Genomic DNA, 23136 nt, shown 5'->3' with positions numbered 1-23136 from the left:
GCTACAGCCTCGATGTAACGCTGTCTTTCATTCGAAACTCACATCGATAACATCACCCGGATAGCTTTCTTTCATCTCAGAAATATTGCTAAGATAAGAAATGTAATGTCACTACACGCCACGGAAAAACTAGTTCATGCTTGGTTGGATTACTGTAATGCCTTACTGTCTGGATGTTCCAATAAGTGCATAAACAAGCTCCAGTTAGTTCAAAATGCAGCAGCAAGAGTCCTTACTAGAACTAGAAAATATGACCACATCACCCCTATCTTATCCACACTGCACTGGCTCCCAATCACATTTCGTATTGATTATAAAATACTACTATTGGCCTTTAAAGCACTGAATGGGCTCACACCACAGTACCTGAGAGAACTTCTGCTCCTCTATGACCCGCCACGCCTACTTAGATCAAAAGGTGCAGGCTATCTGCTGGTACCTCGTATAGATAGTTTTCACATAATGTCACAGAGTCGGGGATTCCCTAGTGGTGGCCATCTTGCGGGTCAAGCTTATCGTACAGGTCACTGAGCACCAGGGCTTTGAACCAGAATTTTTTTCCTATTGGTTCGTTCCGAACAGAAACGGAATTTTAACGTTTCCGGTTCTGGGTTCCACCATTAAATAGACGTTCCTGAACCGGTTAGAACAAAAAAATTTCGTTCCCGGAACAGTTAATTACGTTCCCTGTCAGCTGTTTAACAAATGGCTATAAAATTATGTCTCTGTCTCATCCAGCTTAAGCCAAATGTAGGCTAATTCTATTACAACCTTCATTAAATAAGACAGGAAATAATTCAAAACAATTATTATTTCAAATGTTGGCGATTGGGCGGCACGGTGGTGTAGTGGTTAGCGCTGTCGCCTCACAGCAAGAAGGTCCGGGTTCGAGCCCCGTGGCCGGCGAGGGCCTTTCTGTGTGGAGTTTGCATGTTCTCCCCGTGTCTGAGTGGGTTTCCTCCGGGTGCTCCGGTTTCCCCCACAGTCCAAAGACATGCAGGTTAGGTTAACTGGTGACTCTAAATTGAGCGTAGGTGTGAATGTGAGTGTGAATGGTTGTCTGTGTCTATGTGTCAGCCCTGTGATGACCTGGCGACTTGTCCAGGGTGTACCCCGCCTTTCGCCCGTAGTCAGCTGGGATAGGCTCCAGCTTGCCTGCGACCCTGTAGAAGGATAAAGCGGCTAGAGATAATGAGATGAGATGAGATGTTGGCGATTTGGATTCTCAGTACATCTTCCCATCTACACAAACAGAAAAAGTGCCAAAAATGAAAGATAATTCGTTTAGTGTGTTACCAAAGGCTAGTCAGGCCCTATGCATTGATAGGCTAACAGAGGTTAACATCATTTAATGTTCGTGAGCCTCTCATTAACGTGGACAAATATATTGATATCATGTTTGAAATTGACGTTTTTGAATAACGATAGACTGCAATATTTACCTCTTATTTAAGATGTGGAGACGTGATAGTAGTCCACCCTCCTGCTCTCTTCATTCAGTCAGCGAACGTCTAGTGAACGTCACACAGGAAGTGAACCCCAGCGGGTCATAGAAACTTGCGCAGGAGAAGAATGACTTTTTTATTTGTAGGCTACGGAAACTTTGAGGAACGAAATAAAAACCGGTATTAACCAGTTACCATTATTTTTAATAAGCGTTTCTGTTCCGGAACATAAAAAATAATAAAGTTTCTGGTTTCGTTTCTGTTCCATGTGAAATAGAAAAAGTTCCCGGTTTTCGTTTTCGTTCCTTGAACCGGTTCAAAGCCCTGCTGAGCACACATTGTAACGCGCAAGTACAAAGTCTTCAAAAGAACCCAAGCAGGCTATTTAAAGCTAGCAATGGTGCACACCTGTTGTATTCACGGCTGTCGTAATAGGTCAGATGATGACGTCAAGCGGAGCTTTTATGGAATTCCCACTGTACGGGAGCACGAAGGCGAGCAAACAAAGAAACTCAGCATACAAAGGAGAAATCTATGGCTTGCGAGAATCAACCGCAAGGATTATCAGCCTTCCAAACACAGCAAAGTCTGCTCCGATCATTTTATAAGTGGTAAGTTGTTTAAATAAACAATCAATTGTGTTTAAGTTTGTTTTTGGAAACCAAAACATCGTGTAAACAATCTCTGGAGAATGCCTAACTGGAACCGCTGAGTGTACGTTTACATTGTAATGTACACTTAATATCGCTCGTTTACCACGTTTCTATTTGACACTTGTCACTTCACTCACGCAAGGGTCATTTTTGAAAAACATTTTAGGTCTATTCTGTATGCAGGGATGCAAACAGCACGCCTTTTGGCGGATGCCGCCTTTTTCACGGCTGAATCGCACAGATCCGATTTTTTTGGGGGGGGGCGCGTTGGAGTGTCTGATTATAATTTCAAAGTAAATTCTATATTAAAATTACTAAATAAGCAAATCCGTTACAGTCCATGAAACAGGAAGTATAAGGATGAGAAAAAAAACAGTGAATCGGAAAGCTGTGCACATTTGCGCAGCTTCGCGCAAATGTGCGCAGCTTTCCGATGCAAAGTGATATTGCACAGTATTCATAATAGTCTTAAATCAACTCGATATTATACACACACATACAGTGGTGCTTGAAAGTTTGTGAACCCTTTAGAATTTTCTATATTTTTGCATTAATATGACCTAAAACATCATCAGATTTTCACAAGTCCTAAAAGTAGATAAAGAGAACCCAGTTAAACAAATGAGACAAAAATATTATATTTGGTCATTTATTTATTGAGGAAAATGATCCAATATTACATATCTGTGAGTGGCAAAAGTATGTGAACCTCTAGGATTAGCAGTTAATTTGAAGGTGAAATTAGAGTCAAGTGTTTTTCAATCAATGGGACGACAGTCAGGTGTGAGTGGGCACCCTGTTTTATTTAAAGAACAGGGATCTATCAAAGTCTGATCTTCACAACACATTTGTGGAAGTGTATCATGGCACGAACAAAGGAGATTTCTGAGGACCTCAGAAAAAGTGTTGTTGATGCTCATCAGGCTGGAAAAGGTTATAAAACCATCTCTAAAGAGTTTGGACTCCACCAATCCACAGTCAGACAGATTGTGTACAAATGGAGGAAATTCAAGACCATTGTTACCCTCCCCAGGAGTGGTCAACCAACAAAGATCACTCCAAGAGCAAGGTGTGCAATAGTCGGTGAGGTCACAAAGGACCCCAGGGTAACTTCTAAGTGACTGAAGGCCTCGCTCACATTGGATAATGTTAATGTTCATGAGTCCACCATCAGGAAAACACTGAACAACAATGGTGTGCATGGCAGGGTTGCAAGGAGAAAGCCACTGCTATCCAAAAAGAACATTACTGCTCATCTGCAGTTTGCTAAAGATCACGTGGACAAGCCAGAAGGCTATTGGAAAAATGTTTTGTGGACGGATGAGACCAAAATAGAACTTTATGGTTTAAATGAGAAGCGTTATGTTTGGAGAAAGAAAAACATTCCATTCCAGCATAAGAACCTGATCCCATCTGTGAAACATGGTGGTGGTAGTATCATGGTTTGGGCCTGTTTTACTGCATCTGGGCCAGGACAGCTTGCCATCACTGATGGAACAATGAATTCTGAATTATACCAGAGAATTCTAAAGGAAAATGTCAGGACATCTGTCCATGAACTGAATCTCAAGAGAAGGTGGGTCATGCAGCAAGACAACGACCCTAAGCACACAAGTCGTTCTACCAAAGAATGGTTAAAGAAGAATAAAGTTAATCTTTTGGAATGGCCAAGTCAAAGTCCTGACCTTAATCCAATCGAACTGTTGTGGAAGGACCTGAAGCGAGCAGTTCATGTGAGGAAACCCACCAACATCCCAGAGCTGAAGCTGTTCTGTACGGAGGAATGGGCTAAAATTCCTCCAATGCCGGTGTGCACGACTGATCAACAGTTACTGGAAATGTTTAGTTGCAGTTATTGCTGCACAAGGGGGTCACACCAGATACTGAAAGCAAAGGTTCACATACTTTTGCCACTCACAGATATGTAATATTGGATCATTTTCCTCAATAAATAAATGACCAAGTATAATATTTTTGTCTCATTTGTTTAACTGGGTTCTCTTTATCTACTTTTAGGACTTGTGTGAAAATCTGATGATGTTTTAGGTCATATTTATGCAGAAATATAGAAAATTCTAAAGGGTTCACAAACTTTCAAGCACCACTGTATATTTATATGCAGTGTTGAGAGCTCTAAAATTCCAATGTTTATATACCTTGGCTGTAATTAGGACACGACTGTCACTTGTTTTTATATGGTGGACTTCACGGACCCAGCCACAGACAAAATAATTGTATGACTCCAGCGACTTGTATGCTTTGAGGTCGTCAAGTGTGTAGGCACTTTTACTATTCACGAAATAGTTCACAATATCAGGGTACGATATGGATGGCAGCCCTGCATAGTCACTTGAAAATGCATCTTTGTCCACTTCGTAGGGCTCAATTCCCCCAATCAAGGCCAGTTTGGCTGCATACCGTTGTCGTGAGATGTCGTCCAATGTATCTATATACTTCCGTTTGCTTGATTTTGCCGACATTGATCTTTATTTTAGAAAACTGACTATATAACTTCATAAATTCGTCCGAGATAACGTAGCCGGTAATGGCGACGGTCCTTTGTTTGCCCCACAATATGGCAGCTGGAGGGCGTTCCCCGGAATGCCGTGACATCAGTGAAAACTATCTATAGTGAAGGCTACAGCAGGGGGCGGAGCCTTTTCTTACAAAGCCCCACAGTTATGGAACAGCCTTCCAAGTAATGTTCGGGAATCAGACAGTCTCAGCGTTTAAGTCTCGGCTGAAAACATATCTGTTTAGTCAAGCCTTTTGTTAATAGTGTTTATGAAGGAAAGGAGGAGATCTGGAGGGAGATCTGTCTTAGTTAGTTTTGCCGGAGTCCCTGCTTGCACTGTTCCTACTTATCTGGTGACATTGGGCATACCTGACAACCTGTGTGTCTCCCCCCCCCAATCTGTCCCTCTGAGTTACATGTCAGTCCTGGGATCAAGATGCTGACCTCTTCTGCTCCTCGGACCTGCCTGATCCATCCTGATGCCCTGTGTCTGGTTGGAGTCTCATCACATCGCTCCTGCGTTGGACGGCTCCATACGGACAGTTGAAAGTCACACTTGGAAGACGCTCTTAACACTTACAGTAATGCTTTTATGGCTGAGGACGACAGTTGACTTGCTAACTTTAGGACTGCGGTTGTCATGAACAGTTTTGCACTCAAGTTTCCATCAATGAAGAGTTTATAACATCAACGAAACTGACTTCATGTTAAAACTGTTAATGTTATAATCATGTTGTCTGTTGTTGCCCAAATGAGGATGGATTCCCTTTTGAGTCTGGTTCCTCTCGAGGTTTCTTCCTCATGTCGTCTGAGGGAGTTTTTCCTTGCCACCGTCGCCACAGGCGTGCTCATTGGGGATAGATTAGGGATCAAATCAGCTCATGTTTTAAGTCATTTAAATTCTGTAAAGCTGCTTTGCGACAATGTTTATTGTTAAAAGCGCTACACAAACAAACTTGACTTGATAGCCACTGTTATCTTTGGCGTGCGATGTGATGCTGGCCTATGACGTGCTGACTTGTGTACGATTATACTCAAACCTGTTCGTTAATCCTAGTGTGTACTCATGCACATCACCAGCATGAGCTGCCTCGTCGGTTTCCAGGCAACTGAACCGTGGCACCGGGCAGCACGCTGCCGGATAAAAAATGTATTAATTGTCCGACCCTGATGTACTGCTGCTGTTTTTCAGCCACACCAGAAAAGCAAGCAAGCAGTTTTATGAAATAAGAGACCTGTCAGGACAAAACTCATTCTTATTCTATTACACGGAAATATCGAGTCCTCTCTCACCTCAAACTGCTCTCCATTTGTCTCAGCTGTCAGGCTGCGTGCAGTCGGCCTGCTTTAGATGACGGACCTGAGGACACTGAGTCGGTGTGCGAAAACAAACACTGGCAGCCCGTTAGCTCCCCGTCTCTGCGTGTGGGAGCAATACAACTGGCCCTGTCAGTGTGCATGCGAGAGTGTGTGTCTGTGTGTGTGACGGTAATAAGCAGGCAGCAGAAGTGTCATGGAGCCATGAGAAGCGAGAAATTAATGAGCGAGCGATAACTAATCACGCCAGTCAGACCACACCACAGCTGCAGCACACATAGCGTACAACAAAGCCTCACAATCACAGCATTCCCTGTTTATTTGTTTACACATGTGATGGCTTCCTCGTCGTGTAAAGTGCTGCTAAATCTTACCTTGCTGTGCTGCACGGATCTGAGGCTCTGCCGATGCTGCTGCCTCGTCTCTACATCGGCTTTGCCCGAGGCCTCGGACACACACGACAAGTCTGCAGAGAAAAGAAACAGGTCGATGACGATGCCTGCTTTCTTACTTGCACGTTAACAGCTGGACTGATGTGATGATGCGGGGCTTCGTGTTCGAGACGTTAACAAGGCAAGTGTGCATTATGAGTTCAAGGTCTTGCTCAGACATTCCATCGCTAAAGACATTATGAAGGCATTGTGGAGACATTACAACCTCAGGAGCAACAATTGCAACCTTCATCACACAGTTTAATAACAATTCAACCACAGCGCTACTGAATTCTGCATTCTGATTGGTCAGCAGTGCAGCTGCAAATCACAGGTTATATTAATATCGTTTCTATAGTAACAGCTCGTTCACAGGGACAGGGAGAAAAAGAGGCTGGTGAGGAAACAACCGTTTATAGCTTTAACATGAAATGCAACTATACAGAAATAAACAAAATGTAATTATTGGCAAATCGCTGTGGTATAAGAGGAATAAAACGGAGGGCGCATGCTTTTAAAAGAGACTCTTCCTCATACAAACCTGTGATTGATTATTTCACTATAACAGCATGACACACAGTCTTTGATTCCTAATTCAGCAGGTAACAAGTCACCCAATTCATGAGTCAATCTGATTCACAATACTGGGTCCATGATTCGAATATCGTACGATATTTTTTGAAGAAAATAAATAAATAAACAAAGAGAACTTCTCATCTCATCTCATCTCATTATCTCTAGCCGCTTTATCCTGTTCTACAGGGTCGCAGGCAAGCTGGAGCCTATCCCAGCTGACTACAGGCGAAAGGCGGGGTACACCCTGGACAAGTCGCCAGGTCATCACAGGGCTGACACATAGACACAGACAACCATTCACACTCACATTCACACCTACGCTCAATTTAGAGTCACCAGTTAACCTAACCTGCATGTCTTTGGACTGTGGGGGAAACCGGAGCACCCGGAGGAAACCCACGCGGACACGGGGAGAACATGCACACTCCACACAGAAAGGCCCTCGCCGGCCACGGGGCTCGAACTCGGACCTTCTTGCTGTGAGGCGACAGCGCTAACCACTATACCACCGTGCCGCCCACAAAGAGAACTTTATTAACAAAAAAAGGTAACATTTCTTTTCCTGTTCTTTATCAACTTAAATATTCATCTCATCTCATCTCATTATCTCTAGCCCCTTTATCCTTCTACAGGGTCGCAGGCAAGCTGGAGCCTATCCCAGCTGACTATGGGCGAAAGGCGGGGTACACCCTGGACAAGTCGCCAGGTACTTAAATATTCCTTTTGTTAAATTAAAAAAAAAAAAAACTAGATAGAACTCGACGCCAACGGGGATGGGGATGCCTCCACCCGGTAGACTACACGCCTTATTAAGTTGTGATTTGGGGATGGACATTTGACCTCACAGTAATCTTGACCTGGTGAAATTACTTGTACAGTTGTGTTCAAAATAATAGCAGCGTGTTTAAAAACGTGAGTAAAGCTCAAAATCCTTATAATAGTTTTTATTTCCATGCATTGGGAACACTGCACATTATATTCTACATCAAAACATGAAGAAAAATGTATGAATATTTTAATTACTTTACAGAAAATGAAGAAAAATGAACATTGGGCTGTTCAAAAAAATAGCAGTGTCTGCATTTTTCATTACAAACTCCAAATATTTACTGTATAAACTGAAAAAATCTTAAGGATTTAGTATTCCTGTGAATCACTAAACTAATATTTAGTTGTATAACCACGGTTTCTGAGAACTTCTGGCACCTGTGAACAGGTATTCCAGCCCAGGATGATTTGACAACATTCCACAGTTCCTCTGCATTTCTTGGTTTTGCCTCAGAAGCAGCATTTTTGACGTCACCCCACAAGTTTTCTATCGGATTAAGGTCCGGGGATTGGGCTGGCCACTCCATAACTTCATTTTGTTGGTCTTGAACCCTGATGCTGCTCGCTTACTGGTGTGTTTGGGGTCGTTGTCTTGTTGAAACACCCATTTCAAGGGCATTTCCTCTTCAGCATAAGGCAACATGACCACTAGGGCTGTGCCGATAGACGATGCCATCGTCCATCGACGATGGTGGTCATCCATCACGATGGAGAGCCACCATCGTGATACCACGCCCCCTCCTGTCATAAACATGCATATACGGTATCATCTGGGCCTATTTAACCTAAAAAGTTAGTTTTTTGTTAGTTTAGTTAGTTAGTTTTGTTTAATATATAAATATATTATATAACATATAATTATAAATACATAATTATATAAATCATTATAAAGTAATATCCTATTACCGCTTGTTCACGTAGGCTATGGTGCAGGGACGTGCTAGTGAACATAACGTGGTTACACAAATACAGTATGCTACTAATAATAAATTTCGACTTCATTTTTTAGCCTACACTATACTTTTAATGTAAAATTTGTCATGTTGTTCAAACAAATAGCCACTATTAACAGTCGGGAAATATTGCACCTTATCAAACGGCAGTGAAGCGCAGACTTCGGCAGAAGTCAAATAACTTTAATCTGGTAAATAGGCCTATACTTTCAGACTCAAAATGGTCCACTCTAAGCCATAATGTCAAACCAAATGGAAGAATGAAGGTGATTCTGATAAATGTAAAGACAGTTAAAAAAAAACAATATTAAATCATGATTTTAAAAGCTGGTGCAATAATTCAAACACTAATAAATTGGAAAAATTAGCGCGTTCAAGTGCGCACTAAAGGCCAAAACGCATCTTCAATTGATATGGTGTAAATAAACAATGAGTAATAGCTTAAGTGTAGTTTCTTCTCATAGTTTGAATACTAGTCTTTCATTGTTAGAGCAGATTAATATCTTAGCGTGATCAGTGAGTGCTCGGGGAGGTTCATTTCCACCTGCGCTTTGCGCAGCTCATTTCTCCGAAGCCAGCTGTGCGCAAACGCAGTGTTGACTGCTCGGCAAACTCCAAACGCTCGGTCTGTACTGGCCCTCTGTTGCGCAAGCGAGTTGGTTATGGCCAGGTTCAAATTGTGCCCAAAACAACTTAACCACGGCCATTTCAATTGCCTGATGGCTGTGACAATATTCGCCCCGTTGTTGCAGGCGATCTTTTTCTCCTCTATTTTCCATTCGGCAAGTGTCTCGCGCAATGCGTCTTCTAAATGGTCCGCTGAATGTGTCTCTGGCATGAAACTCGTCTGCAGGCATTTGGACTGCATTGCCCACTCTCGGTCCACATAATGTACGGTAGCTGACATATAGGGCATCATGTTGCAGCTGGACCACATATCCGTTATCAAGGCCAAATATTCCACATCACCTAGCGCTTTTTTTTCCTTTACGTGCCAAAGCCTCGGATGAGTATCTAATACTTTTAATAATAATAATAATAATAATAATAATAATATATTTAATAATGTAGTATTAAAATCCCCCCCCCCCCCCGCCCACGATATCATCGTCCATCACGATGTTTGCACTGTAAACATCGTCGATGCCAATTAAGGGGACATCGCACAGCCCTAATGACCACCTCAAGTATTTTGATATATGCAAACTGATCCATGATCCCTGGTGCGATAAATGGGCCCAACACCACAGTAAGAGAAACATCCCCATATCATGATGCTTGCACCACCATGCTTCACTGTCTTCAGAGTGTACTGTGGCTTGAATTCAGTGTTTGGGGGTCGTCTGAAAAACTGTCTGCGGCTCTTGGACCCAAAAAGAACAATTTTACTTTCATCAGTCCACAAAATGTTTTTCCATTTCTCTTTAGGCCAGTCGATGTGTTCTTTGGCAAATTGTATCCTCTTCAGCAGGTCTTTTTTTTAACAGTGGAACTTTGCGGGAGCTTCTCGCCGCTAGATTAGCTTCACACAGGCATCTTCTAATTGTCACAGTACTCACAGGTAACTTCAGACCGTCTTTGATCACCCTGGAGCTGATCATTGGCTGAGTCTTTGCCATTCTGGCTATTCTTCCATCCATTCGAATGGTAGTCTTCTGTTTTCTTCCACGTCTCTCTGGCTTTGCTGTCCATTTTAAAGCACTGGAGATCATTTTAGCCGAGCAGCCCATCATTTTCTGCACTTCTTTACAGTATACGTTTTACCTCTCCAATCAACGTTTTAACCAAAGCGCGCTGTTCTTCTGAACAATGTCTGGAACGACCCGTGTTTCTCAGGTTTTCAGAGAGAAATGGATGTACAACATGTGCTGGCTTCATCCTTAAATTAGGGCCACCTGACTGACATCTGTTTTTTCACAGAATGAATGACCTCACTAATTAAACTCCACGCTGCTATTATTTTGAACACGTCCCTTTCACTTAATTATTCGATTACACAGACTCGGGAGCATGCATATCATGAACGTTGGGTCTGTTGGTTTTCTATGACTCTACTACACCTACTGGTAAATTATTTGCCATGTAGTAATATAATTTCCACCAAAAACAGTGATTGATCTGGTTAGTCGTGTTGGACTGCTATTATTTTGAACACAAGTGTATTTGCCTTGGAGATATTGTGTTCACAAGGTTCTCGGACAGACATTTGACCTCACAGTGACCTTGACCTTAGACCTTTTGATCTCAAAATCTAATCAGTTCATGTTTGTCCCAAAGCGCACAAATGGTGAAAGTTTGGTGAAATTCCTTTGATCAGCCTTTGAGATATCACGTTCACAAGGTTCCGGGACGGACGCACGCATGGACGGATGCACGGACGGACGGACAACCCGAAAATATAATGCCTCCTGCACCTTATGGTGGCAGAGGCATAAAAAACAAGATCAACTGTGAGCTACTGCTCACTTACGCATCCCCCCCGCTCTCGCTTATATCAGAACGCAAGCAATCAAGGGATTTGGACACTTATAATGAATGTCGACTTCAACAAATAATTAACTCTGAAACAAGTAAGTAAAGAGCAGCGTCTCTCCCCGGGTGTTTCAAACAGCATCCTGGTAAACTGCCATTTTGAAATAGCATTTTGCTTCTTGAAATAGCCTCAAACTCCATGCTATGTTTCGTAAATACATTCAGTCGGTAAACAGGAAGTCGACATGGGACAGACCTGAAAACGGTCTAGAACCCCAAGCTGAAGCTCGGTACCAAATATCAAGTAGTTGTGATTTGTAGCTGCTGAGAAAAATGTTATGAAAATGTTGTAAATCCACACTGTGTGTTTTGTAAATACATTTAGTCGGTAAACAGGAAGTCGATGCGCGACAGACCTGAAAACAGTACACACGGTATAGAACCCCAAGCTGCAGTTCAGTACCAAGTGGCTATGATTTGTGGTTGCTGAGAAAAAAAGGTGTTCCGGACAGACGGAGATATGGACAGACGGACAGAGCGGGGGTATAATAAAAACTTTTGTTTTCTTTATAACCAACAATAACTATTTCACCACATTTGTAAAGGTTGGAGTAAAATATAATAGCCTCTTAACTAAAATATTCCTTTTATGAAAAATGAAAAAATTAAAAACAAACAGGACTTTTGTTAATAAACCTATGAACATTTCTACTACCTTCATTTGTTTCACTTTTCTTTAGCGGTCTGTAAAAAGAAAGCTCTGATTTCTTGTTAAATCTATTTATACAGTCAATCACACAGCAGCTCTGTCCCATTTTAGGTCTGCTTTTGTGTGTTTTCATGGCATTAGAGTTGGGTTCCTTCCGCCTTGGAAAAATTAAGCATTCATTGTTTTATTTCGATTCAAACTGGCATAAATGTTTTGTTTTTTTTTGCGGTCCGGTTTCCACCAAATCCTGCGCTCTGATTGGCTGACAGGCGGGTCCATATCCTACGGTACGGACCCCAGTTACGGACCTCTGGCGACTCGCTCGTTCACAACAACAACAAACATAGTAGTAATTTTTGTCAGCATTTATCTTTTTTTTTTAATAAGATTTATTTATAAGATTATCAAAAATCTTATAAATTTTTGCCAGCATTTCTCAGGAGAATCGCATTAATTTTACAGCATGGACAGCGATAACGAGTGTTCACAGCGAAAGTGAGTTTTACTACCCTGAGGAAGAAGAAATAAAAGAAAACATTTCAGGAGAAAGCTAAAACCTGTAACTGTTGCTAACGCCGAGCAAAAACATGGCTGAATCCTGAATGACTCCTATTTGTATAAATAGGGGACTACATAGGCGGCAAAATGTAGTTTTTTTCCTGCCATGGAAGTGCACTTGTATACCGAGGAGGAAGCCATTTGCATTACAGCCGTGAATGAGGATTCAAAATGGCGGCTCGGCTCGGTTTTCCCTTTCGGGCGCTCTTGTTTTCTGTTAGAATTTGGTAAAGAAAAAATTAAATATATTATTTGCCAGCTTAAGGTCCGGGCCATATGGTGAAATACCGTCACCTCGGCCTTGAATACTGACCCAGAGGGCCTCGCTCAGTACTTTCAAGACCTTGGTCACGGTATTTCACAATATGGACCTCCCAGCTGGTCAATAACATATATGTATGGTGATTTATCATCGCGTGATATATTATTACATGTCTATTCCAAACGAATGACATTTATGAAAATGACTGCTCATGTTTTCACATTCTGGCCTCATTATCTAGAACTGGATATTTAACAGTTACTCCATGAAATCGAGTCGTACATGAGCTGATAGCCAATGAGACGCACGGCACTGAGTCGGCTATAAGCCATGTACGACGAGACCGAATGGAATAACGGTTTTATTCTATCCACATTCCAGTGAATGTGGATAGAATAAAACCGTTATTCCATTCGGTCTCGTCGTACATGGCTTATAGCCGACTCAGTGAGAAACAAAGCATTTTTATTTTATTTTTTTTGCAAATTCTATGAATAAAAACTTTATACAAAACGTCTGACAAAATCATTTCCGATTAGAATGTAAACAAACTGGCAAAATGAGAGTAGCAATTTGTGAAAAATGCAATGATGATAATTCTTGAAAAATAAGAGAGATACGTTCTTACCATCAAATACTTTTACTCCATATTTTGTTGGGGGGTTTTTTTTCTATTTTTTGGGGGTTTGTTTTCGAGTAAAGTTTTTATTTCGTCCTCGGTTGGTTCAGCAAAACGCGCCGCCGTTTTGTTTTTCTCTACTGATGGTATGTGACAGGGACGGACCCAGCCCAAGAGCCTGACAGATTAAGAATTTTACCAGATCGCTATGGATTTTGTTTTTAAGATATGCTAATATACATTATCAAGTCAACACACCATGTACGACGATGCTTCATTTATTTATTATTATCATACTGTTTGAGCAATGTTTTTGTCTTGCCAACATAAATCACATTTTAATAACAATATAACAAGTTGGGCGGCACGGTGGTGTAGTGGTTAGCGCTGTCGCCTCACAGCAAGAAGGTCCGGGTTCGAGCCCCGTGGCCGGCGAGGGCCTTTCTGTGTGGAGTTTGCATGTTCTCCCCGTGTCCGCGTGGGTTTCCTCCGGGTGCTCCGGTTTCCCCCACAGTCCAAAGACATGCAGGTTAGGTTAACTGGTGACTCTAAATTGACCGTAGGTGTGAATGTGAGTGTGAATGGTTGTCTGTGTCTATGTGTCAGCCCTGTGATGACCTGGCGACTTGTCCAGGGTGTACCCCGCCTCTCACCCGTAGTCAGCTGGGATAGGCTCCAGCTTGCCTGCAACCCTGTAGAACAGGATAAAGCGGCTACAGATAATGAGATGAGATGGAAGTCATTTTTGTTCCCTGAGGTTCTAACAGCATTCTACATTATAACAGAGTAAATGTTAAAATATAAATAATATATAAGCTAGCAGCAAACTTTAATGCAGTTACATCCATCCAAAGAGCACATGAAGGCAGGATTAAAAATCTGTGTTTAAAAGGCCCATCTCTCGCTCTTTCTCTCTCTCTCTCTCTCTCTCACTCTCACTCACCACTGCAACTTGATATAAACTTTTCCCTACGGAGCGTGGAAAATGCCGCAGTGTACAATAAAAGACCTCAGCAGGTGAGAGTTCATTAACGGCGTCTCACTGAGTGATTTCCATCATCATCGTCATCATTGTCCTCAGTGTCTGTACTGAGGAGAAACAGCACCTCTACAGGCCTGAACACGCAACCACAGCCTCCAAGTCACAACTCGTAATGAGGAAGACCTGCTCGAGGTGGTGAATCTACGGAATGAGAGTGAAGGTAAAAATAGGAAAATCAGCTGAAGCAGCATTAAGGTCAAACGTCTAACGTGCATAAAAATCTATTTAAACTCGTTTAATGAAGGTTTCTGGAAGCTGGACTCTCGTTAATTCACTGATTAATTATCTGATTAATCCTGTCTTCTTTTTTTACGTAATAGTATCATGTGGAAATTTGTGTCTGTAACCTGATCCAAATGTGTTAGGACGTTCCATGCGAAATTTCTGCTTTTTTATATTTTTTAAATGTCTTTTATGCAGGCGGCATGGTGGTGTAGTGGTTAGCGCTGTCGTCTCACAGCAACAAGGTTCTGAGTTCGAGCCCCGTGGCCGGTGAGGGCCTTTCTGTGTGGAGTTTGCATGTTGTCCGCGTGGGTTTCCTCCGAGTGCTCCGGTTTCCCCCACAGTCCAAAGACATGCAGGTTAGGTTAACTGGTGACTCTAAATTGACCGTAGGTGTACAGGATAAGCGCTTATGGATAATGGATGGATATATTTTATGCAAGAAAAAAATTATTGTGCTGTTGCACGACCACATAAGTGAGTTTGGCTTCTAAAATATCAACACACATTTTCTGTTATTATATTAGGTACTGTTATGCAATTTCTATTATCTCATCTCATTATCTGTAGCTGCTTTATCCTGTTCTACAGGGTCGCAGGCAAGCTGGAGCCTATCCCAGCTGACTATGGGCGAAAGGCGGGGTACACCCTGGACAAGTCGCCAGGTCATCACAGGGCTGACACATAGACACAGACAACCATTCACACTCACATTCACACCTACGCTCAATTTAGAGTCACCAGTTAACCTAACCTGCATGTCTTTGGACTGTGGGGGAAACCGGAGCACCCGGAGGAAACCCACGCGGACACGGGGAGAACATGCAAACTCCGCACAGAAAGGCCCTCGCCGGCCACGGGGCTCGAACCCGGACCTTCTTGCTGTGAGGCGACAGCGCTAACCACTACACCACCGTGCCGCCCTAAAACAACCATTTTGCACAGAATAAATAAAACCGTGTGCTGAGTTTAAAAAAAAAAATTCTCACTGCCTTAAGAAACCTTTTTCCACTGAGACTACGAAAGGAAAACACTGCCATACCTTTCACCTCACACACCACGGAGTACATTTGCTAAAGGTTACCATGTACCACGTATAAATGAAATGAAATAAATAAGTCAGTCCTCTGAATGCTGAAACGCAGCAGCGCTTTTATACACCTGATGCAATACGACTCAACAGCAGCCCTTTTTCTTATCGGATGATGAGAACACTGACGAAATTTCACTTTAAACCCGCGTCTCAGACATGCTCGTGGTTGTGGGTGTGATGCAGAGTGTGATAAACTTTACTCAGGAAGACTTTCACACTATGCACAGAATATTAGCGCTGTTTCAGGAACCAAAAACTAAAACTCTATTTTTTTTTTCTTGAGAGAGAACGAGAAAGAGAAAGGCAGACTTGTGAGGGAATGACTGTTTATAGCTGCTATAACATAAGTGAGAACAAGAACTAACATATTTGATGTTCCACAATATTAAATGAGTTAAAAATTATAATCGTTGGCAAATTGCTGTGGTATAAGAGTAAAAAAAAAAAAAAAACACTTGGGGACTTCAAATCACAACAACTCAACATCAAAACGATGAATTACACCAATCTAGAGCTTCATTTTGATTTAGAAATTTTTAAAACATCCAAAAAATTACAAGTTATAGATAGAGTTAACATGTCTTGTGTTTGTTTGCTTTCTTCGTCACTGCAAAAAAAGTTTCAAAATTCTTATCTGTATTAATCTCTCTCACACACACTACAGCATTTTCCTTTAAACACTGAACAAACTCAGCCCGTACTCTTTTCCAGTGCTATTGCTACATCATTTGGTGCATTGAACACGTACTTACAGCACACAGCAGCGCTCTGTTTCACACCATCCCATCTACACACGCTCATACAGGCCGACGTACGAGGAGAGACTATTCCAGTTCGAGGAAGCAGAAGGCAAATGCTCAAGGGCTTGCAGAGGAAGTGTGGTGAGGTGTGACATGCGTCAGAATCTAACTAACATATAAATAGCAAGCAGTCAAAAAAGGTACTGTAGCTGCTACGTTGAGGACTCGATCATGATCCATGGTAAATGATCTCGTGTCTGATTTTAATACAGAATGTTAAAAATGCACCACTACATTTAAAAAAAAAACAGGAAAAGGGACAGGATTAATTACACAATTATCAAAACCATGAGCGAGACACAGACCGCTGTCACTGAATACCAAGACACATATGTTATTGACCAGCTGGGAGGTCCGTATCGTGAAATACCATGACCGAGGTCTTGAAAGTACTGAGCGAGGCCCTCTGGGCCGAGGTGACGGTATTTCACCATACGGACCGACCTTAAGCTGGTAAATAATATATTTATTTTTTTCTTTATCAAATTCTAACAGAAAACGAGAGCGCCCGAAAGGGAAAACCGAGCCGAGCCGCCATTTTGAATCCTCATTCACGGCTGTAATGCAAATGGCTTCCTCCTCGGTATACAAGTGCACTTCCATGGCAGGAAAACAACTACATTTTGCCGCCTATGTAGTCCCCTATTTATACAAAACTGAGTCGTTCAGGATTCAGCCATGTTTTTGCTCGGCGTTAGGAACAGTTACAGGTTTTAGCTTTCTCCTGAAATGTTTTCTTTTATTTCTTCTTCCTCAGGGTAGTAAAACTCGCTTTCGCTGTGAACACTGTCGTTATCGCTATCCATGCTGTAAAATTAACGCTATTCTCCTGAGAAATGCTGGCAAACATTTATAAGATTTTTGATAATCTTACAAATAAATCTTATTAAAAAAAGATAAATGTTGACAAAAAATGCTACTATGTTTGTTGTTGTTGTGAACGAGCGAATCGCCAGAGGTCCGTAACTGGGCTCCGTATCATAGGATACGGACCCGCTCGCCAGCCAATCAGAGCGCAGGATTTGATGGAAATCGGACCACGAAAAAAATAAATTATTTTCTTTTTTTAAGCCTAGGTCACAACCGGACGTACGATTTTTTGGCCGTGCGATTTTTGGCGTTTCCCAAATCGCTGCGGTTTTTTTGTTCGTGAAGAAAGACGCACGTTGGCCGTAAGTTTGTCTTGCAACCTGAAAAAAACATAAGTGCCCGTAGAGTTTGTTTGACATGACAAAGAACCTCTGTGGCCAGTCTACGGCTCGAAAATCAGCACGTCACACGCGCGCCCTCCGTGCGTTTCTTGCGTTTTTTGCACGTAGACCGGCCGTAGGAGCACGTACATAAATAATTTTTTTTTTTTTAAAAAGGTTTCCATCAAATCCTGCGCTCTGATTGGCTAGCGAGCGGGTCCGTATCCTATGATACGGACCCCAGTTATGGACCTCTGGCGATTCGCTCGTTCACAACAACAACAAACATAGTAGCATTTTTTGTCAACATTTATCTTTTTTTTAATAAGATTTATTTATAAGAAACGCTGACAGGGTGTCTGGTTGACACTACAGGTGTGTATCTGAACTGCGATCCCACAGGACACTACAAAAAAAAATCACCTGAGCAGTTTTTACTTTCAGATTTGGAGCTCACTGGACAAACAGAGACCAGGTTCACTAATATGGCCAAGTGTTGGACACGGGCATCTGCTTCGGTCTGTTGGGTGTGTGTGTGTGTGTGTGTGTGTGTACCTGTAGCAGACTTGGCTCTGTGATGGCGGTACAGGGAGTCCCTCGCTGACTGCTGGCTGCTGTGCGTGTGTGTTAGGGGTGTGTGTGTCAGGCCAGTGGGTTTTCGTCTGATGGTCAGCTGCAGCGTGTTCTCACTGAACAGTGTCTGAATGACAGCCAGGTCCAGAGATGAGACCTCACAGCCGTTCAGAACCAGGATCTCATCACCCGGCCTCAGACCTGACGAGCACATGCGAAAAGCAGGGTGTGAAAATGTTCTTCAGTGATAAAAACTATAAACTCTTCAACTCAAAACTGCATAATGACATTTTTCTCAAGGAATAATGACAAGATGAAAAATGTCATCACTGATCATCTGAAAGAAAAGACTTTTTCCCGTGAAATTTTTGTGCATTAGAGGCTGTCCACACGGCAACGGATTCAGGTGAATCTGATAAAATTTTTTATCGTTTCGGCCTGGCGTCCACACGGCACCAGCGTTTTGGGTGCCCCAAAACGAGAACGGGTTCCAGAGTGGAAAAATCTGGCAACGGCGCCGTTGCGAAGTCGTCTGGATGAGTAGAACGGATTTGTTTACGATGACGTCATAACCACATGACTAGAACAAGCAGCACTCTCGCTGTTTTGTATGAACCACTGCATTGCATTCACTTTTGTATACAGCTTTTCTTTTAAATAAACAAGTAACTGAACCATTTCTTGAATTTCTTTATTTTTATTGGATAAGACTGCTTTTCAAAATGTTCACACACAATATAAAAAGTTATATAAATTATATAAAAATGCTTTTCAAAATGTTCACACACAATAAGAAAATTAAGTTATATAAAACTATGCACACTAATAAAACTAATTTGTACACACAGAAGGCACGATTTCCTCGCGTAGTCGCAGCCATCTTCTTGTTGTTGTGTGCTTGTTCTTGTGAGTGCTTCACGCTGGGTAGAAGAAGGGGTTTATGCGCATGCGTCCTACTTCTTCTATTGTTCTGGTGTCTCCGATGGGACCGTCTTACAGCGCACGTAGAGGTGTGGCATGTGTATTGCATTGTTTTCAGCAAGCATTGCATTGCCATATGGACCTGATATTTTACTGATCCGTTGCCCATGTGGACGCGATATTTTTTTTAATAAAATCTCGTTGCCGTGTGGATGTAGCCTTAGTGGAATTAAAAGGGTTCCGGAAGACTTGCAGTGTAGGCAAGCATTCCAGAACCCTTCTGGTGTAGGCAAGCGTTCCGGAACCCTTCTGGTGTAGGCAAGGTTTCCTTAAATCTTCTGGTGTCAGCAAGGGTTCCATAACTCATCTGGTGTAGGTAAGCGTTCCAGAACTCTTCTGGTGTTGCCAAGGGTTCCGGAACCCTTCTGGTGCCGGCAAGCATTCCAGAACTCTTCTGGTGTCAGCAAGGGTTCTGTAACTCTTCTGGTGTAGGCAAGCATTCCAGAACCCTTCTGGTGTAGGCAAGGTTTCCTTAAATCTTCTGGATTAGGCAAAAGTTCCGTAACTCTTCTGGTGTAGGCAAGGGTTTCGTAACTCTTCTGGCGTAGGCAAGCATTCCAGAACTCTTCTGGTGTAGGCAAGGGTTTCGTAACTCTCCTGGCGTAGGCAAGCATTCCAGAACTCTTCTGGTGTCAGCAAGGGTTCTGTAACTCTTCTGGTGTAGGCAAGGGTTTCGTAACTCTTCTGGCGTAGGCAAGCGTTCCAGAACCCTTCTGGTGTCTGCAAGCGTTTTGGAACCCTTCTGGTGTCGGCAAGGGTTCCGTAACTCTTCTGGTGTAGGCAAAGGTTCCGTAACTCTTCTTGTAGAAAGGCATTCTGTCACTCTTCTAGTGTAGGCAAAGGTTCCGGAACTCTTCTGGTGTAGGAAGGCGTTCTGGAACGCTTCTGAGAAATTAAAATGGCTCGGGAAGGCATTTGAGGAATTATAATGGTTCAGAAACATGAATTCAGTGGGTTCTAGAACCCGCTTTACTTGGACGGGCCGCTTTGGTTGAACCGGTTCTAGATTAGGCACCGGCACCGTGTCAGTGGAAACGGGCTATGGAACACTTCTGAAGAAGTGAAGGGGTTCCAGAACTCTTCTGTTAAATCGACGGGTCTCAGAACGTTCCTGATTAATGAAAGTGATCGGGAACGTTGATGAAGAATGAATAGGGTTCTGTGGAAAGAGTGGATGCGATAAACTGGCGATGGATGCGTCAGATCCTTTATCACGAATACAAACGGTCGAGTCGAGCTTTTATAAATGCAGAAATGATAAAAGGTGAAGGATGTGGAGTTAGTTACCAGCACTGAAGGCGATTCCGTCTGAGAGAACTTCAGTGACAAAGATGCGGCTGTGGCTGAGACTGTCCACATGTCCTGCAACAGCAAACCCTGAGGGACAGAAGAGCGAGAGTCAAGAAACTGAGCCGAGTACTCAGGAGACCCCCCTGACACTTGTACATGGTGTGTGTGTGTGTGTGTGTGTGTGTGTGTGTGTCTTACCAAAATCCCCTGTGCATGTGGGCTTGGTCATGTGGAGAGTGTACACACAGAGAGCGCTGACCTCCAACTCATCATACAACTGAAAGAGAGAGAGAGAGGGAGAGAGAGAGAGAGAGAGAGAGAGAGAGAGGGAGGGAGGGAGGGAGTCGCATTCAGCACTGCTCATTTAGCTTAAATATGACACTTAAATGCTGCAACACTCAGCATTAAGGCTGCTTTCACACTTTTTTTTGTCCTCACATTTTTACACACTACAAGAAGTGGGTAGAATGCAGCTGCTTTTAGAAAGTGCTTTTGTCTGCATGTTTTGGTAACAGCACCACTTCCAAATGCTTCTCTCAAGTTGGAGGGGTGAACAAGAAAAACAAACAGGACAAAGCAGCTGAAACCTTCACATCTCCAAAGCTACAGCAAAGACAAGCAACTTCCTCATCACCAGAGTTACACCAATCTGCATTACTGAGGGTAATGAATCGAATCGAGAGAGTACTGAGTTCTGGTACCAAGTCCTGAAGGATCTCGTGTGGTGCTGGAGTCCAGACCTCCATTCGATCATTGACGCATCTGCGCAGACGCAGGCAGTGTATACTGGGGTCCAGGTTCCGCACCTTAGAAAGACAAAATGCTCATAAACGTGCTGTGCATATGTGCAATACTAACATTTTTTTTTTATTTAACCCAACAACTTTCTCATCATTTTTGTAGCTACTGCCTCATATAGAGTCTGTAGCCAGGATGTCATCGTGTTGTAAGAATGTAGAAATGAGTGTAACAATCGCGCACTGCACATACGCATAAGCATTACAATCACCAGAACGGTGAATCGTGATCTCGCGATATGTACAGTTGATCTCGCGTTATCATCGTGTTGTACGAATGAATGTAAGAATGTAAAAATGTATTGAAGGACTTTTAATTTGAAATGCTGACTGACTACCTCGTGCCAATTGGGGTTTTTCTCTCAGTTAATCAGAGCGCTCGTGCTCGCTCGTGCACTCGCTCACACTCCGGCTCGCGACGTTATTAACTGTATGGACATGGTATCAGAAAACAATTTTATTTATAAGCAGTAGCCACATGTACTCATAGGTTACCTACTTTTGTATTTCTCATCATAAAACTGAAGTAAATAGATTGTGATGTCCCAAAACAGGCTTCAGCCAATCACAGCTCATATGCAAATTAAATGAGGAAGACAATGTTGAACCTGGGATATTATCATCGACATCATTAATGTTAGGTAAATGTGGCAGCTAGCTAGCTTTCAGTGTTTATTTTGTTGCTGAAAACGATGGGAAGAAATGTTCATTAATGAGCACATTTCCTAAATGAGTAAGTCAGTCAGTAACTAATATATATGAGTGATTCCACGCTTATGGGTACTGAAATGGGGACATGAACTTATTTTTAAAAATTCACCTAAAACCATTTCTTTTTTTTTACCATCAGGTCACAAAACATGTAATCTTTAATGAATGATATGTTAAAAGATAACTTTAATTTTCTGAGATGTAATAAAAACATATTTATATGCCAAAGTCAGAACGTAACAGAAGTGTTGTGGACATATATATTCTCAATTTTAACAATGTAGAATTACTTTTTGAAACATAGGAAGGTGATGTTTTAGCAAATATAATTAATAAACATGTGTAGTAGAATAAACATACACATTCTTTCAATAAGATTAACATGGTATATAGCTAGATTGTAATTAATTTGTAACAGACGCGAGATGGACAATCGTAACAGAAGTAATGGAACAGACATCATTTTGGAACTCATAGGCTTGACTTTGGCATATAAATATGTTTTTATTACATCTCAGAAAATTAAAGTTATCTTTTAACATATCATTCATTAAAGATTACATGTTTTGTGACCTGATGGTAAAAAAAGAAATGGTTTTAGGTGAATAAGTTCATGTCCCCATTTCAGTACCCATAAGCGTGGAATCACTCATATATATATATATTAGTGCTGTCAAGCGATTAAAATATTTAATCACGATTAATGTCGCAACTGTCATAGTTAACTCGCGATTAATCGCAATTTAATCGTACATTTTTGTCACATGAAAAACCATTGTAATTCTCTTATCAGCATAAAAAAGTGAATGGGCTTGCTCACCGTTCGAACTACGGGGGTACTCGGGGGATCCGAGATCCCCTGAAACAGACATGAGATCCCTTGAAAACATAATTTGGGAAATGTTGGGGGGTCTCTAAAATATTGGCAAAATGATGTTTATTGACATAGCAATCGTGTGTAACGGGAAGCATTTGCATATCCGAAGTGAGCGCGCGATGGAGATCCGTGCTCTGAGACAAGCGCAAGCACCCCCCCCCAAGGGAAAATAAGGGACCCCCCGAAAATATCGGCATAGTTCAAACACTGGTTGTACCAATG

The 23136-nt window shown here is 42.2% G+C and overlaps 1 protein-coding gene across 7 annotated transcripts in view; it reads right to left on the bottom strand.

The window, feature by feature from the left end:
- Nucleotides 1-23136, bottom strand: part of tiam2a (TIAM Rac1 associated GEF 2a) — a 232283-nt gene that overhangs the window by 84415 nt on the left and 124732 nt on the right. For all 7 annotated transcript variants that reach the window (XM_060933762.1, XM_060933755.1, XM_060933760.1 and 4 more), the window contains 5 exons: nucleotides 21231-21335; nucleotides 20728-20806; nucleotides 20527-20616; nucleotides 18241-18459; nucleotides 6305-6396 (listed from right to left, as the gene is read on the bottom strand). In XM_060933762.1, the coding sequence (XP_060789745.1) occupies nucleotides 6305-6396; nucleotides 18241-18459; nucleotides 20527-20616; nucleotides 20728-20806; nucleotides 21231-21335 (585 nt within the window). The remainder of the gene's footprint in view (nucleotides 1-6304; nucleotides 6397-18240; nucleotides 18460-20526; nucleotides 20617-20727; nucleotides 20807-21230; nucleotides 21336-23136) is intronic.

The sequence above is a fragment of the Neoarius graeffei genome, chromosome 11, assembly GCF_027579695.1.
Source record: "Neoarius graeffei isolate fNeoGra1 chromosome 11, fNeoGra1.pri, whole genome shotgun sequence".
NCBI lineage: Eukaryota > Metazoa > Chordata > Actinopteri > Siluriformes > Ariidae > Neoarius > Neoarius graeffei.
The sequence above is the reverse complement of the archived record's forward strand: the minus strand, read 5'-3'. Positions and strand labels throughout refer to the sequence as shown.